Genomic DNA, 17,340 nt, shown 5'->3' with positions numbered 1-17,340 from the left:
ATTTGTCAACTGGCTACAATCCTTCACTCACCCTGCACCCATCCTTTTTCATCCCCACCCATCCTTTTGCACCCCCACCCATTCTTTTGCACCCCCACCCATCCTTTTGCCCCCCCCACCCATCCTTTTGCACCCCCACCCATCCATTTGCACCCCCACCCATCTTTTCTACCCTTCCCCAAGCCATCCTTTTGGGTATTCCCTGCCAATTTCACATTCTGATGTGCTTATATTTATATTTAGTATTTACAGAAAAGAATCTACCTCTTGGAGTGATGTGTCTCTCTTCTTGGTAGATAGGTTGACGTGGGTATCCAAAGATTTACAAAATTTCTCTGTCTGCTTGTCAAATGTCTTTTTGTGGTCCTGTGATAGGTGAAGAGAAGAAAAAGACAAACTGTTTCAAAAGGGCTTTAACCATAGATACAATAGTGTAAATTGAAGGTAGCTGCTATGACCCTCCCAGTACTATTAGAACTTCAAATAGATCTATGATTAAACTTAACAAGATGGAGTTCCACTAGTCAGACTAAATGAGTCTGTTTATTAATTAGAGAAAGCATGAGTTCACATCACAAACTTTAACTGGTTTGGAAATTTACAAGCAATTTATCTGTCACACAACAATAAGTACTCACGGTCTACACTGTCTAAGAGTGTACTAGGTAACGTTTTCAAAATTGTGCACCCCTGGCGACCTGTGCTGGTCGTGTACACAGTATAGGTTGGTTAATGACCCTTCTTCTCACCCTCCCATCCAATATGTCTGCAAGTGGTTCTCTCAGTGGACTAATAGGTCATCAGTATTCCCCCCACCCCCCCCACCCCACCCCCAAATATGCTAGAAAGTCAACTACTGGTCACTGACACTAATACTTCAACAAACATTTGGCTGCAACTCTCAAAAGGCATTCTACCTCGCTGAGATACATAAATGTCTCAGTGAACACTCCTCAATGTCTGGGAATATTTTAGAGAGTCAAAACCTCAAGGAAAGTGCTTCTGAAAAACTTTTAGCATTTTTTCTAGCAGCTTACATTTGTAGGTGCATGATACTGATGATCTTTAACATTAATTATTAGTTTTAATCTACCTTTCTGAATTCCCTCAAGATGACCACTGAGCAGGGAATCATTTATCATGTATCGCACAGCAAAATGCTACGCTAAATGGGCAGACTGCTTTGCAAGTGCACAAAACAATGCAAATCTGAGGAGGGCCTTCAAAAATGCTTGTACACAAAATTTGAACACTAAATTACAATATTCCCTGCCACCGGTTTATAAAGTCTAAGAGTACCTGTAATTATGGGCCTGATAGGCTATCTATCCTCTGATAGGCTATTTATAAATCCTTTCTGCTTTGTGACATTTTATGGGTGGTAGAGCAAGACTGCTAATATTGTGTGAGTAATTTCGAAACATTTTAATTCTCTAGGAAAGATCCAATTTTTGGGCTTAGATGACTTCATTGTTAACATCAGATGTCCCAACAAACAAAACCAAATTATGTTAAAGTCAGACCTTAGTGAGGATCAACTCTTTTTGTTTTGTTTACATTTCCAAATTTATTTCACCTTTCATTATACTTTATTTAATCAGGAAATTAAAAGTAGAACCCTTCACCTCACACTTGAAACCTTTGAAAGTATAGCAACAAAATTTTTCCCCAAAAAACACCTACACTTGACTTGACTTTTTTTTTTTTTCTTTTTTTCGGTTTATTTCTTTTTCAGTCTCTTTTTGTCATTTTCTATATATGTTATAAACCAATTACAACACATATTCCATTAAAAAAAAAAATTAAAGAGATGATTCTAATGACCAGTACATACATACATTAACATATTTAATTAACATAAATTACATTCACTCCTTTCAACCATTATTGCTGTACACTTTTCTCACGTTTAGTCGCATACTAGATCATAAAACATTGATCTCAGGGTCTAAAATGTCAACACAAAGTCCTCATATATATCCAGGTTTCAGTACAAATTGATGCACAATAAGCTTAGAAGCAATTCTCCATGAATTACAAAAAGGCAGTGACAGTGATGTAGCAGCATATATATATATATGCAATGTTCAATAGAGGCCAGTACAGAAATGAACTACTTCTCTCTATTTGATATATAACTAATGCAGGTATTTTTGTATGTACCATCACAGAATCATCAGTTTGCAGTTTTGAAATATTTTGAAAGCAAAAATTGAAACTTAGGTGAAGTCTTGGTGAGCAATAGACTATCAAGATGCATTTTCATTTCTGTTATTTTTCCTTTTGATATCTCCCAAAGGAAATACAGAAGCTATATATATACAAGACCACAATGGCACAAAGAATATCGTATAGGCTACAGTAACTATGGGAATTGAGAACATTTTTCCCCATTTCTCCTATTTTGGCTTTCAGCCACATACTGTACAATATCACCAGACTTCCTTCATTCTGCAACTTGTCAAGTTGGGAGGATGGAGGATGAAATATAAAAACCTCTCATTTTGTAATTTGTCTCTTTAAATTTGAAAGGATGCAGGTTGGGGATAGGGGTGGAAGGAGCCGATTGGGGGGTAGGGGTGGAAGGGGCAGATTGGGGGGCAGGGGTGGAAGGGAATGAAGAGGTGTCAGAAGATTATGTGGACTGAAGTTTTAAGTAGCTCTAGGTGATCTATCACCACAATCCTTCCTTCATTAATATATCAGTCTGACCTGTAATGACATTTGTCTATACCAGGCATCAAAATTTGGACTATTTTCTGGCTAAATGCCATTGGATTTTCCTGTTTCCCTGCTAGTAGAACAAAAAGGCACAGCCAAATTTCTGCCACTAAGAACTTAAACACATGGTCAGACTGCAAACAATTGCCAGTGAAATAATCAACATGGTTTCCGTCCTACTGTATAACATCAGCCCTGTATTTACTGCTTATTATCAGCAAAATATTGTGCACTAATAGCCTGTATTAAGCCTGTAGGGTGAACTAATGTGTGTTGTAACTCAGGAAAATGCACATCTTGGAGACCTTGAATTTAGTGACTTGTTTTTAACAAGTGGCTAAAAGTTATTCAATTCTAGGTCTGTACACAGGAACATTTACTTTCTGAGAAGGAGAACAATGAACATTGTTTTTTTCACCTCTCATCACAAATGGGCTGGAAGCAGGAAGAAATTTAGTCATTAGTTTTGCCAAGAATTCCTTGGAATAAATACACTGAAAAAGGACTCATGTGATACTTGTTTGTTTACTATATAATAACATTTTAATGAATCTTTGGAATGGACCCTCTACTTCCTGTTGATATCTAAAGAGAGAAGGTTTTATCCTTCATTTTAGTGCCAACTGTATATAGCTTTAATATTCAACTCAGAACAACTGTTTCCATGGTGATGTGTTTTTTTTCAGGATCAGTTTTATTATTAATCATTAATTAATGATTAATTATGATAGGGCATTCCTGTACTTAAGGCAAGCATGCAGTTGATACAAGGATTAATGTTACTTGTGGTACGTAAACTACTGTATAAACACAAATCGACTGAGAGGATAGGGCATAAACTTCAGCCTAACACTGATACATCTGAAGCTGTTTGTACTCATTTCTATTATAGAAACTACACATTAATACCTACCTCATTTAATATGATATCTAAATGGCATAAATGGCACAAATTTCAGAGTGCTTAAGCCTTGCTTAGAAACAAAAACATCGAAAAGTACTTTTCGAGATGTTATGACCTTTACAGTTGTTTTCCCAGGTATACTGAGGAATGCTAAAATTAGACAAGGAAAATGTCTGGGTGGGGGCCAAACACTTTTTAAGGGCAGCTAGTAAAAGCTTTTAGCTGAGGTTTGAATAAAGCATTACCAGTATTTGACTTTTCCAGCTGTAGGCAGACACCACCGACCCTTTAATTTAACCTAACCCATCATTTCCAGTTAGGAAGGAGGGTGCAATAAAACTCAGAGGAAATGAAAATTTGGTAAATCCTACGTGCAGCTATCAGCTTTTTTTATTCCCGTTCCAAATGGCATACAGCGAATTTGCTGTCCATTTTTTTTTTTTTTTTTCATTCTCGGGATCTAACACACAGGTGGAGAGAATGCTTTCAAAAAACCATATCATATATGCGGTCTGCAGAACCTTCACTATAGCCAGTAAGACATGAAATATGTCCAATTGATAAACTTGTACGTATGTATTGAGCCCTTCTTACTTGTGATAGGATTTTTCAACATAACAAAGTAGAACTTTCTGATCTTATATAACTTCGTACATGTTCATTTTTGTCGGAGGGATAGGTAGGTACATTTCTTAATGGTTGCAGCATATGGATTGGGCACAGCATTTTTGCCGACTACCAGATGACTGCGAATCTGATCACAAACTTTCACTTGAATATGTTTCATTTATAAGAATGTTACTTCAAAGAATAAATTCAAATGTTTGATTTCTAACTAGCCCATACTATACTAATTAATACCAATGATGTCAAATACCTTTGAAATACTTTTTTATCCCTCCTCTTTTTCCATTTTCCTTCTACTTTGCTAGATTACTACAACTGGCATATAAAGTGTAGGTTTTTTTTGCTGCTATTTTAAATGTCTCTTTATAACAGTTATTTCCTTCAGATACATCACAAACCTGATAATCGGTGAGTGGAAAGAATTTTCCTTCGAACAACGTAACGAGAAAGAAGTACATTCTTCGATAAGTCCTCACAGAAACCTACGCATGGCCTCACATAGCCAGGCTGTACTTTTTACCCGCCCACTTAACTATTACTCATCAACTATACTAATTGAACACACATAAGAATATTCTATAGCTGTTTAGAGTCTTCCCCCACAGTTGCCATGGAAACTGGCATTTTCAGACTCGCCTAACAAGTTCATACACGCATGCAAGGAGGCATAAAAGATTAAGATGAATGCAATGCAACTGTGATATCAGCACCTCCCTTTTGATTTACAAGATGATATAAAACAAAGTTGAAATATCTCCTTTGTTGAGTGGGGCCTTGAAATTCTTACAAAATCTGTCCCAAATCACCATTTTTAAAAAGCCAAAAAATAAAGAACAAAACACACTTACCTTGGCACTTCCAATCTGTTCTTTTCTGAATTCGTCCAACCTAACGATGAGCTGTTCCTTTGCAAGATCAAGCTAAGAGGGAAAAAACAGGAAATTAGCAAAAGTATTATGAAAAGCTGTCAAGATACTGTACAAGCGAAGCAAAAGGTTTTTTTATGGGAGTCTGATAGAAAATTTAAATTTAAATAAATATGAGCTGGAATGCCACAAATGTGTTGAGGAAGACCTGCAGTTACCTATCACCTAATCTATCATTAGCTACAATGGTTGACCCAGAAGGGAAATAATGAGACATGCCCATGAGCAAAAGTCATATTAATGTTACTAGGTGAGAAAACAGACTATTGTTATATAATTTAAATATGGATTGAAATCCACTGTGCTTTATTATTTTCTACTGCAGAGCAAAGGAATGAAAATGAAAAAGTACACAGACTGACCTCACCTTCTGTATTAGACCTAAATATGTTTAACAGACGACAAATGTTCGCCAAGATTTTAATTTAAATACGTTTTTTTTTTTTTTTAGCTTTACTGCCATGGAATTTCTCTTCACTGCAAACTATGGCTGTGTTTACATTACGAGTAAGACCTTGCACTTGTTGTGCAGCATTAGATATGCTAATATTTTTTTATTTTTTTTTTATTTTTTATAATTGTCATCTTTAATGAGGGTAGTCCTGTTCGGTGCAGAAGCACTGCTTTCCAGAGGAGCCCTCAATAATTTTGAGCTCCTGCATGTTTAGTTTAGACATCCTGTTCATCTTAGACCTTGTGCTTGGTATCAGACCCCATGCAAGCAATCAACGAACAGGTATTCCAAAACTTACTGGTTTGGATATTTGCTAGTTCCTCACTTCTCGTTCCTCGCTTCTCGAGTCTGATCACACTGAGTGCCCGATTCAACCCCATTCTTGAGGTGTAACTATGATTTGGACCTACGCCTGACACTTGAGAAATTTGATCCCAATTGACTTCTCAAAGTACTTTGAAAGATTTAGGATGGTAGATTCGGAAGGAGGTCAGTGACCTTAGATAGGGTCATCAGGGGCGCGGTGCAAGAATGTTACCAGTTATAAAGCTAGGTGATGGGTGTGCATAGGTAACGGAAACAGGTAAGTGAAGGATGAAGTCAATTATTTCAAATCAATAGGAAGCTACTTTTGGTAAATTTTTCAGAACTTTTAGCATGCTTGTATAAGGAACAACAAATTTCATAAATTCTGCAACTCCTGAAAATTTTTAGACTAAATCTTTAGATTCAAAAGAAGTATCACATTCTCTCAACTCTTTCCTAGCTTTTCTTTTCTTTATTTATTTTTTAAATTATTATTTCCTTTTGCTGCATCCTTTGATTATTTATACCCACCAAAAAAATTGTCGACTTGTTTGAAATTTTATTACAGAACATACATGACAGAAGTTAGTACTGAGCCATCAGGTTGAATCAACAGTGAACCACTTCATGGGCTGCACAAGCAGGCAAGCTGTTAATGATATTTATCTAACGAGATGGAATGCACATCCTCCAACAATGAGAGGGTGTACATAAGTAATTACTAAACATTCTCAAACTAGGGGGCTAATAATAGCTCCATTTAAAGAGAAAGACTCTCCAAATCAACTCATGGCATACTTCAAGGAATGAATTCTGGTGATATTCATCATTTTATTTTACCAACATATTTGTTTGCTTTTGTATTTTTATGTAGGTGCTCTTTAATTTTTGACTTCGCCTACAAATCTTCTAAAACCCAATCAGTCCTTAAATGAAACTAATAAGGAAATGGACCAATGGTGACCATTAGTGCATGTATTTTCCATGACATCTACAGTGGGTAATATGATCTCTTTAATCAACTTTGTCTTATCCTTTGCAGATGATAATGGACTTACCATGCGGTCCCGTTCATCTTCGATAAGACTGATGAGCTTACCAAACTCCTTGAGAGATTTCGCTGTAGAGACAAGGAGACAAATAGAAACTATTAAAGGTCAGAAGTCAAGATAATGATCCCAATTGGTGGCAATTCAAACTAAACATGACATGTAGTATACTGCTTTAAATGACCATGTAACACATTGTCACATATCATACAATGCATCTCGCTGATCATCAATCACGCCATCCAACAGTGTAGAGCGTGACTGCTTAACTGTGTGAGTCACACAGATATTTTCCAATGTAGCATTAGCCTGAAATCTTTTATTAATACCTCTCAAGGGTAAAGACAAGTATATGTGCATGTCAATATCAAAAATGTATAATTAATGTATGGTTAGATGCTTCATAACATACCGTAGAAACTTGCTGGATTTCAAAATGAAGTCAAAACTAGATAAATGGGCACTCAAACCTAATACTGGCTTGGTTATTTGCAAACGACGATACTTACTGTACCTGTCTCCTATACATGCGCATTCTTGTAATATTGTGGTAACATTCTTGTATTGTGCCCCCTATTGACCATCTCCAGGGTCAACCTCATACTTTCTTTGTGCATCAGGGACAAAATAACTGTGATAACATTAAAACCCTTGCTTCTCGAATGACCCATGATATACAGTTACCTGTACACCAGGGGTTCTACATAGGTGGCCCCACAGACAGAATTTGACCCGCTGAAGTTTTCAATCCAGAAAATCGGTCCACAATCTTGCACTAATCAGATGCACTGCACTTTAAAACTGAAACCTTTAACAATGCTCTGATACTTTGTGTTTTATCAAAATTGTTGAAATTATGAGAGCAAAATCGAAAACTTAAATACATATTTTGAGGTATGCTATGAAAGGAAATCTTTTATTACTAATTATACATATTTAATCCTATTGTTTACATTCATTGGTTGAAAACTGCGTGCAGATCAAGTCCATTGACATTTCATGAATGTATCGCACAACTGTAGAGTTACTGAACATAGCCAACATATTTGTATCAAAATATTACACTTTTAAACACACTCATTGTTGATGACATCAAGATGGAAGAATTTCATGCTATATTTGAATAAAAAATATAACTGCAATAATGATGACGTTAATATTTATTCATTCCTTACGATTTTCCAGACTGGACAATAATATTTATGATCGTTGTCCTGGTGTGTGTGTGTGTGTGTGTGTTTGTGTGACCAATTCCTGAAAGTCAATTCACTTTAAATTTTGTGCCCAACAATGAAGCAGATTTTAGAGATTCGTTTGTCTCTGCATTGCTATTAATAACAATGCATTAGTAGTTCTGGTTAAGCAAGTCTGAATACTCTAACTACAAAGGATTCTTGCAATGTTGTGTCAACAAATTCTATTCTAGTTGCTTAGTAACCAGAGCAGTTGCCATACCAAAGTCAACATGGGGTACCTGTTCCGAAGACCACTGTACAATCATAGCTTGATCTCACACAAGGCACATACCGACTGCTCTCTCAATTTCAAACTTAACTCTAGTGCTCATTCTTTATTTCTTACAACAACACCATAGAAAAATCTCCAAACATTCAACCACTGACAAGTCCACTGACATATCTACGATGAATCACTCACTCCTTGTATTGTTGCACAGACTTTGTATTGTCAAGTTGAGTTCAGTGTACTACAGTATGTTATAACCTCCTTATGATGTGTCTGTTACTCATTGACATACTGTAGTACTAAATCAAAGGCTTGGATGTTGAATGGATACTGGATAGGAATCAATGCTTATCTTGCTTTTTACATTAAATACTTCTCTTTGTTTTGTTCTATAAGGGATGTCACTCAGGTTGAGCTTAGCTATATATTTTATTCCCCTTATTTTCATCCCAGAAAACATCAAGAAATGTGAAGAAATGAGCACCAATCAGCAGATCCGAATCTAGAAAGTCTGTCACCTGACAAAAACTATCGTTACCCCCAAATTATGTACCGTGTAACACCAAAGGGATTCAAGAGAAGCCATCCTAGCTTATACTATCATGTCAAGGACTTCTAAAATTTAGTTTCCAAAGAAAGAGGGCTGTGACCCTAGAGAGGATAAGCAGAGGAGCAAGGTGAGAGAGGAATGAAGTATATAAATTAACCAATCGTAAAACGTCGCCAATAAAGTTTAAACAAAATATAGTAGAATGACACGCAAAAGCTGCAATGAATTGTTACGAAATTTGCTCCATAAACGCTGATCAATACTTACATATAACTGTTTCATCATCCGTCTGTGTGGTACCTATACATTCAAAATTGAAGTTGACCAAAGTCTCAGAAAAAGCTCTTTGGGCCTTTGACAAATCTGTGTAGAGAAACATAATGTAAACAAAGTTACGTAGGATGAAGATTTAGAATTTTGTCCTTCACACTTCCAAACGATGGGTTACAGTACATGGTAGAATTTAAGTTAAGACAAAGATATCTCACTATAGACTTACTTTGGAAACTCTAGAATGGTAGATTCTGTAGAAGGCGGTGATCAGAAGAGGGAGGGGTAGAGGAGGGGACGGCAGTGCAAAAATTACACCAATTGTCATAAGCTTGGGTAGAAAGGAGCGTTTATTTACAGGAGACAGACCGTAAGAAAGGAGTGATTTTAGGGGTTTTTTCCAGACAAATACTGAATATAGCAAAAGTAGAATGAATCAACTTGATGGACACTTACAGTTACAAGAAAGCACGCAATAATTTTCAAATTTCTGGAAGAAACTTTTTTGTGAAATTATTTAATAATTCTTTACTGCCAGTGCCAGACCTATCATTAGTTTATTGTTTCAGTTTCACCATGTAAAACAGATCTACAGCAGGAGAGAGAGATTTCATACATTTTTTGGGAGAAAAGTTTCCTCTCATTTTGGCATCTCTGAGGAAAAATGTTGCTGGTAAGTATACTTTATCAGAGTCTTGATTACAATGTAAAGAGTTTGGTCTTTATTTTATCTAGGCAACCAGCAAACAAAAAATATGCCTAGCATAATTAGGATAGGAATTATCCTTCTTAGTATTAATAGCACTAAGTCTGTAGAAGAACTAATTAAGGATAAGAACCAACTTACTGCATCATAGTACACTAATGGCATAAAACCTACAGAGTAGATATTTAACCAGATTAAAAACTCCCGCTGGTTCAGCTATTGTTTACCAATTATGTTCAATCAATTCGTAAATCATAAAATACTTCCAATATTAATTTTGCATCTCATAAGACAACAAACTTTCAGAGTACATACATCTCTTATGAACTTTCATTAAATCAGATAGGAAACTGTCCGACAAGACTTTCTGAGAGCAGCCTTCTACAGTAGGTGGTTATCGGATAATTACGAACACTCCAGATAGCATTCATATTGATATGAATAAATTACACAAATTTGAAAAGTACCCATACTCAAGGGATTCAATTCTCTAAGATGTCTCTCTCACCAGTCATCGTGCCATCAAAAACCCATTCACATATATTTTTTATCCAATAACAATACTGCCCTTCACCTCAACGCTCACCTTGTCTGACTTATGCTAATCAATTTTCCATTTCCAAAGAGAAACCACTTTCTACATGCGACTAATAAGCACGATCACACAGTTACTACTGTATATACTTCAACACTAGCGTTAAAACTAATACAGTGTAACAGCACTTGCTTACCACCCCTGGTTGCAGAGCAAATGTGATACATTCTAATCTGCGGCAGCTTAAAGCCTGGGCAGTTACAACTAGTCTATATAATGTATCATCAAAGCTGTAAGCTCCAACAGATAGTCGTTTGGGAGAATTACCAAGCTGTCCCGGAATTATTTATACATGGAACAAACTATATACAGCTGTAGAACTCGACAAATGTGAGACACACGATTCAGGGTTGCTAATCACACAGTCTCCACGCAATTACATCCATACTTGAGTCAGCTCCGTATACGAGCGGAATTCTGCACGCACTTGTTCTCTCTTCCTGCATGTACAGTAGGGAGCGAATGAGTAGGAGCAGCAGTGGTAATGTGAAGGTTGCAATTGTAAAGCTTTAAGGGGGATGGGGTGGGTGGGGAGGGGGTGAAAGGGGAACAGTATACGGCAACAAGAGGGGGCAAGAATCCTAGAGAGAAAAGGGCTGTACAGAAGGGGGATACTATAGGCACTGCTCTCAAAAATGACTGTTAATAATCATCCCAAAAGGTAAAATAGTCAACAAATTTACATCAAGTCCAAGTTCAGCGCTGCATAACCTCAATTATTTATTTTTTCCCTCCCTTTACTTCTCTTTTTTTTCTTCCCTGATTGAGATATTAAAATGTTTCACAAAATTTGACTTCTGAAATGCTACTAGATCTTGATTGCTACAAAATATCAGAATTCATGTACCCAAATATTACAAAGGAAGTTGGTCATAATGTCACACATATCACAGTATACAGGTGGCTCTGTATATCTGTTTAAAGGGAACCATAGCATAGACGGGGTTTTTTTCTCTCACTGAAACGGTCAGCCAGTGTTACTGTAGATATTATGTACATTAGTGCTTCTAGTCATTAGTCATGTAGCTTGCTAGGTAGATGGGAAAGTGGAAATTTATTTAGTTTGGAGACAGTAAGTGAGAGAGGAGTGTGAAGTAAATGTACTTATGTAATGCTTCAATTTAAGGTGATCGTATTAACTAGTTTTCATTCTAGTTTTCATTCTCTTAGTAAATCAGCAATATGGAGAACTGACTGAGAAAACGTTTCTAACTCCTGTATAGCTTAACTTTAAAGTATGCGTCAACAGTTTCACGTAATACATTATTAGGGGTAATAATACTTATTAGCTTCCTTTATGTATATTGCCACATATCCTACAGTATTTCCTTGTAGAGTTATGGGAAATGACCCGTTTTGCTAGAGATAGTTACATTGTTCGATCTGACAAATTTATACTGTATATCTGGTCCTGCTGTGACTAATTGATGTGCTATTAAAATCTGAGACTTCTTTCTTTGAAACTTCACAAATGATGTGTTACTATAGGCAGATACGAGTAAATGAAAATCCGTAGCTACAGCCACGGAATGGTAGATTCATGAGGGAAGAGGTCAGTGGAGTGGGGAGTGGGGGAGGGGGATGGGGATGGGAGCGGGCAGTGCAAAAATGTCACCAACTGTTGTTAGCTAGGTTGAACAGAGTGCATATATCATAGCGGACAGGTCAGAGAGGAGTGAGGTACGTTGTGCGATACGTGAAAGCAAAATTTTGGAATCATGAAAAAGGGGGAATTAACCCAGAAGTGGTTTAGCAAGAGCCTAACTATGCTAAAAATTCCCAAGTTTGGGGTTGGGGGTAGGATGCAGAACTGAGCATGATTTGAGTGGACATGTGTAAACAGGAGAAGCGTACATACTGTGATATATCTCCCTACATATACCTACAAACTAATGTCTACCACATCTGTGCTGCATCCCTATAGTCTAACCTGATTAAGCTAAGACACTCTTTATGTATCTTACAGTAAAGTATATATCATATACTTAATATATAATCCTTTAGGGAGCAATAAAAAAGTTTGACAGAAATAGAATCAGTGATCAACTATATTTTGGTCTTGATGATCCATACATAGTCATATCTATCTTCTTTGTATTAAGTCCCAGCTGTTCCGTATACAAACCTACACTCCCTGTGTTCTTAATTTCAATATTATAGGAGAATACAGCACACCTGTGACTTGAGAAAATTCTACAATCCACATTTTACTTTTACACACTCAAAACTACAAAAAATTACAAATATTAGATGGGGCATGTTGATCTATACTGTACATGTATTAATAAAAATCTGAAAGTTTTTCAAAGCTCTCTGAGCAGCCATTTTGTCGTGAAACAAGTTTTCACTCTAGTCGCTTTTCCATTATTAAATTAATGACATCCCTAGCCGAAGGGAAAGTGCCAAATCTTTCCCAGCCATAACTTAAAAATATACCCTCAGCAAGGAAGTGATGCTGATCACTCTCTAACAACTGTGCTTTGAAAAAAGGAAACAGGGAGCCCTGCAAAACGCAGCATCGTCAATATATTACCATACTGATTGCTAAGCATGCAGGATGGTAATGATCTAGAAATTTTCACAGATATTAAACTTGCAATTTCATAATTTAATAGATGACTCAAATTTGAGTTACACATGCTCCAAACAGTTACCAGTGGCAAAGATGGTACTTGGAAATTTCCTTTTCATCTTCTTCGCAGCAATGACGACATGGGCAGGATCCCCCAAGTTTGGGATCATTTTAATGCTAATACCACTCTATACTGTGCCTTGTACTGTGCATTGAACCACATGTACTGGCAGTATGCACAGTTCCAAACCTATATCTAATAGAAGCTGTTCATACTAAGTGCTTTGGAACGTGACATGAAAGTGCAATATATATATAAAATAACTGTCCCAACTGGCTGCCACAATGATTGTGCATTGGCTTCTTATCCAACCTTCAACAGGTATTTAAATTGAGCAGAAATATGATGTGCTTTGTTCTAGACATTATTAACTTCTGAAACTTCTTCCAGGAGGGACAACTGTTCGCAAAAACTGTAAAAACCTGGGTAACAAAAATATGTGGTTTCTAGCACAATGTTTGACAGTCGACAATCAAAAATTTGGCATGATTACCATCCTTAACATAAGCGCTACAATACAGCAAATATATTTAGGCCGATAAAACATTGCATAAACCGTACGTTCAGTAACTGATGTTTGTGCTGTAACTCTGGAAGATGCTAGTGGGAATAGGATTTTAAGCCAGTAGATTTTTCAAGCACCTGCAAAATCATGGCTAAGATTGTGAAATTCTCGGCCTGGACTATACTGTAGACAACAAGGAATGAGAGTGCTCTGGTCAAGAGGAGACATGTAAGTGAGGAGTAACTTCATTCATGTTTATCACAAATCTGAAAACTAGATTGTAGGTTAACATTGCCCAATTATCAAATTTCTTTCGCTCTTTCCCACACAGCAATGAGCTGAAGTGAGAGAAGCACATTCAGCTTCCTATGGCTTCATAACAGAAAAACCAAAATTCAACTTGCTGTTTCACTTCTTAGACTTTCACTTTCCTAGTCTGAAACGGGTAATTATTTGTGAGCGAGTTACTTTTCCAATGACCTAACTGTGCTCATGTTCAACGACCGACCAAACTTGGGGGGGGGGGGTTAAAGAGAAAGACTCATCCAATCTTTGGACGTAGTCTTCCCTATTTAATTTTCACAATGAACAATGCTTGTGAACCATTTAAGAGCGCGGGTTTCAACAGCACTGTTCCCCCCCCCCCCCTTTAATGGTGACTGTCGATTTCCTTGAAACTGTTTTGGAGAAACAGAGGTGTCTTTCCAGAAAATGTTACAATGATTCTTTTTCAATGAGATTTGACAAAAGAAAAGGTGTTAGCAAGTCATGAGTTTGTGTAGTTTTGCTTGAAGTAAGTCACTCCGAATCACTATAACAATGTAGTGTGTGTACATGTCACTCCACAGGTTTTATGTGTGCCAGCAAATATGAGTCATAGATCTACCTGATAGCTCTTACATACATTTGGGTGTTTTACGGAAGCAAATTTGTGCACAAGGCATTAATATGAACACAAACAACTTCACACATTGGAGAAAATGACATTCAAACCCCCCCCCCCCCCTCCCATCCTCTGTTAAGAGCTATCAACTTTATATAATTTCCAAAGAATACTAAAGTTTACCATGCATTTGGCAGAACTGTTTCATTTACCTCAACCATTAAAATTACATGATCATCATTATTGATTAGTACTCAAAACCTACTTAAATTTTGTCATCAGATTAATCAAATATTAAACTCCCAGTCACATCAGAAAATATAAACATACATGTGACCCATTTTTGTCCCTCCACAGTTTATCTCCTTCCTCTCCTCTTCTCCTGTTGCTTTCTACTTATAATCCCCTTTCATCCATCTCATTGTGTTCACCGTGCTCATTAACCTGTCTGTATTCTGTGCGTGTTTTTGTCCCTTCTGTTACTGTAACTTGTCATTTAGCCTCTGAAGAAGATCCTGCTAGGATCGAAACGTCAGGCCAACTTACTTTTACACATTCTATTACACAGGCTCTCTAGTGGATAAGCAGTTTGCTAACAGTTTTATTTCATTTTGTTTTCCATTTAGTATCCATTATAGTTGATGAATCATCAAGAATGCCATATTTTCATTCATTCCATCCATCCATCCAGCAGTCCTTTAATTGTCAAATATCCACTGAAACACACCCTCCCTACCTCTCCTCAGCCTCCTTTGCCTGGAACTGCTTGACAACTTGCCCCTAATTAGCATTTCCCAAATGAGTCACTAATTTCAGTAAAAACCACATATCATATCTAGATGTATACACAGAGTACTTCCCAGTAGGGACACTTCTCTCCAACATGGATTTGGCTCATATTTCACCGAAATGTCACATGTAAGTGGCGTTAAACCTTACATGCATGCAAAGCATCACCCGGCATTTCGACACACACACACACACACACACGGTCACATCGAGAGCCAGCCAGCCGATGTTCGGGAGAATTCCCCCCCAATCCAAACCGTGGCGTATTGAGTCAACAGCAGCAAGGCTAAAAGTGATTTCTAAATATCATGTTGTGATGAATGTTATTATTACAAGCTTTATGGTAAACACTGCCATGTTGAATGATTTATAGCTTCATTTCAAGGAATTATGACAGGAGGAAAAATCAGAGGATGACTTATAGACAGAATTTCAAGTCTTCTAAGATAAAAAACAAAAGGAAAAGGAACTCAGTGATTGTTTTATCAATAGTTTATAAAACTCAACAAAGAAAACATGTTCTTTTTAACTTAATAAACTAAAACAGAGCATCCATGAATGACCTTCAACTCAAATTGTCCTTGACAAATTTGTACTACATTGTAAAGATGTCATTTTAGGCCATTAATGTCTTTTGCTTTTCCCACTTTTGAGTTTTGTGTTGCATCAGAGGAACTGACTTATGGTCTGTATATTAGTAGACTAAATAGTCCAGTCACGTTTAATTGATGAACGTCAGTTGTGTAAAGGGTTATTTCTCATCCCCCCTACCCACCCCCCCCCCCCAAAGAAAAAAAATGACCTGATTGACTGGGTGGGAGCCTCATTCAGGCTGTCTAATTTTAGCATTTTTATTTAATTTTTCTAAAACTCATAATTCGTCCATCCTCGTGGACCACTGATTCAATGCCGTGACAGCAGAGATCTTCTGGAGGTGCCAAATGGGTAGATACCTTTCTTACGAAGCAAAGAGATATACAGTATTAGCACAGAAGAACTGCAGAATGTTAGAAAACCACTCAATCCCCCCATCATACCCCTGACAATTAAGTGAAAACCAAACATTCTAGGGGGTACATAGAAACAGACTCTTCTGCCACAGTAATTGCCTACTGCAGGCGAAACCATTTTTAACTTCGTTATTACACTCTTGCACCAGGCCTCTCGATAAAGAATGGATCTCAATTTGTGAAATCACACTCAGTTCTCGGGAATATTGCAGGAGACAGTGTCACACATAGATGTACTCAGAGTTGCAATCTATAAACAGACGGAATCAATAATCTTGGAGGTTTTACACGACAATCAAGGCTGATTTCCCAACCTGTACATAATAGCAAATTTACAAACCGACAGAAACGATCATTGCAACAATTCGCAGCAAATGTTAAGTATGAAATTTGTATTGTTACTTTCATGATCATTTGTTTTTTTTCTCTTCAAATTTCATTCCTTGATTGGATAGCTACATTTTACCCAACTTAACTTAACAAGAGTTGATGATTCTTATATATTTTATATATTTATACAAAAATAACTATCTATTCTTTTCTCTTGGCTATTTTCTCGCTCTCTGTAATATGAAGTCAAGATGACAAATGTGACCGCGATGGCTAGAAGTCTTATAGATTGAAGAGGCATATAGGGCAACTTGTCAGAGGGAAGCCACATTTAGTTTTCTGCATTAAAAAAGCCCTTTAAAGTTATATCATGCACAGCCCTCTGTTCTGTTCTTACTTTCATCAGTCTTGGCCCAGTGCATAATCTGGCATCGCACAGCAAAATGCTACGTAAAAATGCGCAAATTGCTAAACAAACACAAAAATGTATAGTTAAGCAGGTTTTGTACGAGTCATAACTATCTTGTATTTCCAGCATTTTATATTAGAAACTAACTTCAGAAACCAAATTCACAATCCTCAAAGGCTCAAAACTACTATACAAAGTGTGACAGCTAC

General features: G+C 36.9%; 1 protein-coding gene across 24 annotated transcripts in view; it reads right to left on the bottom strand.

The window, feature by feature from the left end:
* The window catches only part of LOC139980128 (rho GTPase-activating protein 26-like), an 87,616-nt gene that overhangs the window by 53,322 nt on the left and 16,954 nt on the right, over positions 1 to 17,340 (bottom strand). For all 24 annotated transcript variants that reach the window (XM_071991532.1, XM_071991523.1, XM_071991533.1 and 21 more), the window contains exons 2-5: positions 9,269 to 9,364; positions 6,997 to 7,058; positions 5,101 to 5,172; positions 265 to 366 (exon numbers count right to left, since the gene is read on the bottom strand). In XM_071991532.1, the coding sequence (XP_071847633.1) occupies positions 265 to 366; positions 5,101 to 5,172; positions 6,997 to 7,058; positions 9,269 to 9,364 (332 nt within the window). The remainder of the gene's footprint in view (positions 1 to 264; positions 367 to 5,100; positions 5,173 to 6,996; positions 7,059 to 9,268; positions 9,365 to 17,340) is intronic.

The sequence above is a fragment of the Apostichopus japonicus genome, chromosome 14 (genome assembly GCF_037975245.1).
Source record: "Apostichopus japonicus isolate 1M-3 chromosome 14, ASM3797524v1, whole genome shotgun sequence".
Taxonomy (NCBI): Eukaryota; Metazoa; Echinodermata; class Holothuroidea; order Aspidochirotida; family Stichopodidae; genus Apostichopus; species Apostichopus japonicus.
The sequence above is the reverse complement of the archived record's forward strand: the minus strand, read 5'-3'. Positions and strand labels throughout refer to the sequence as shown.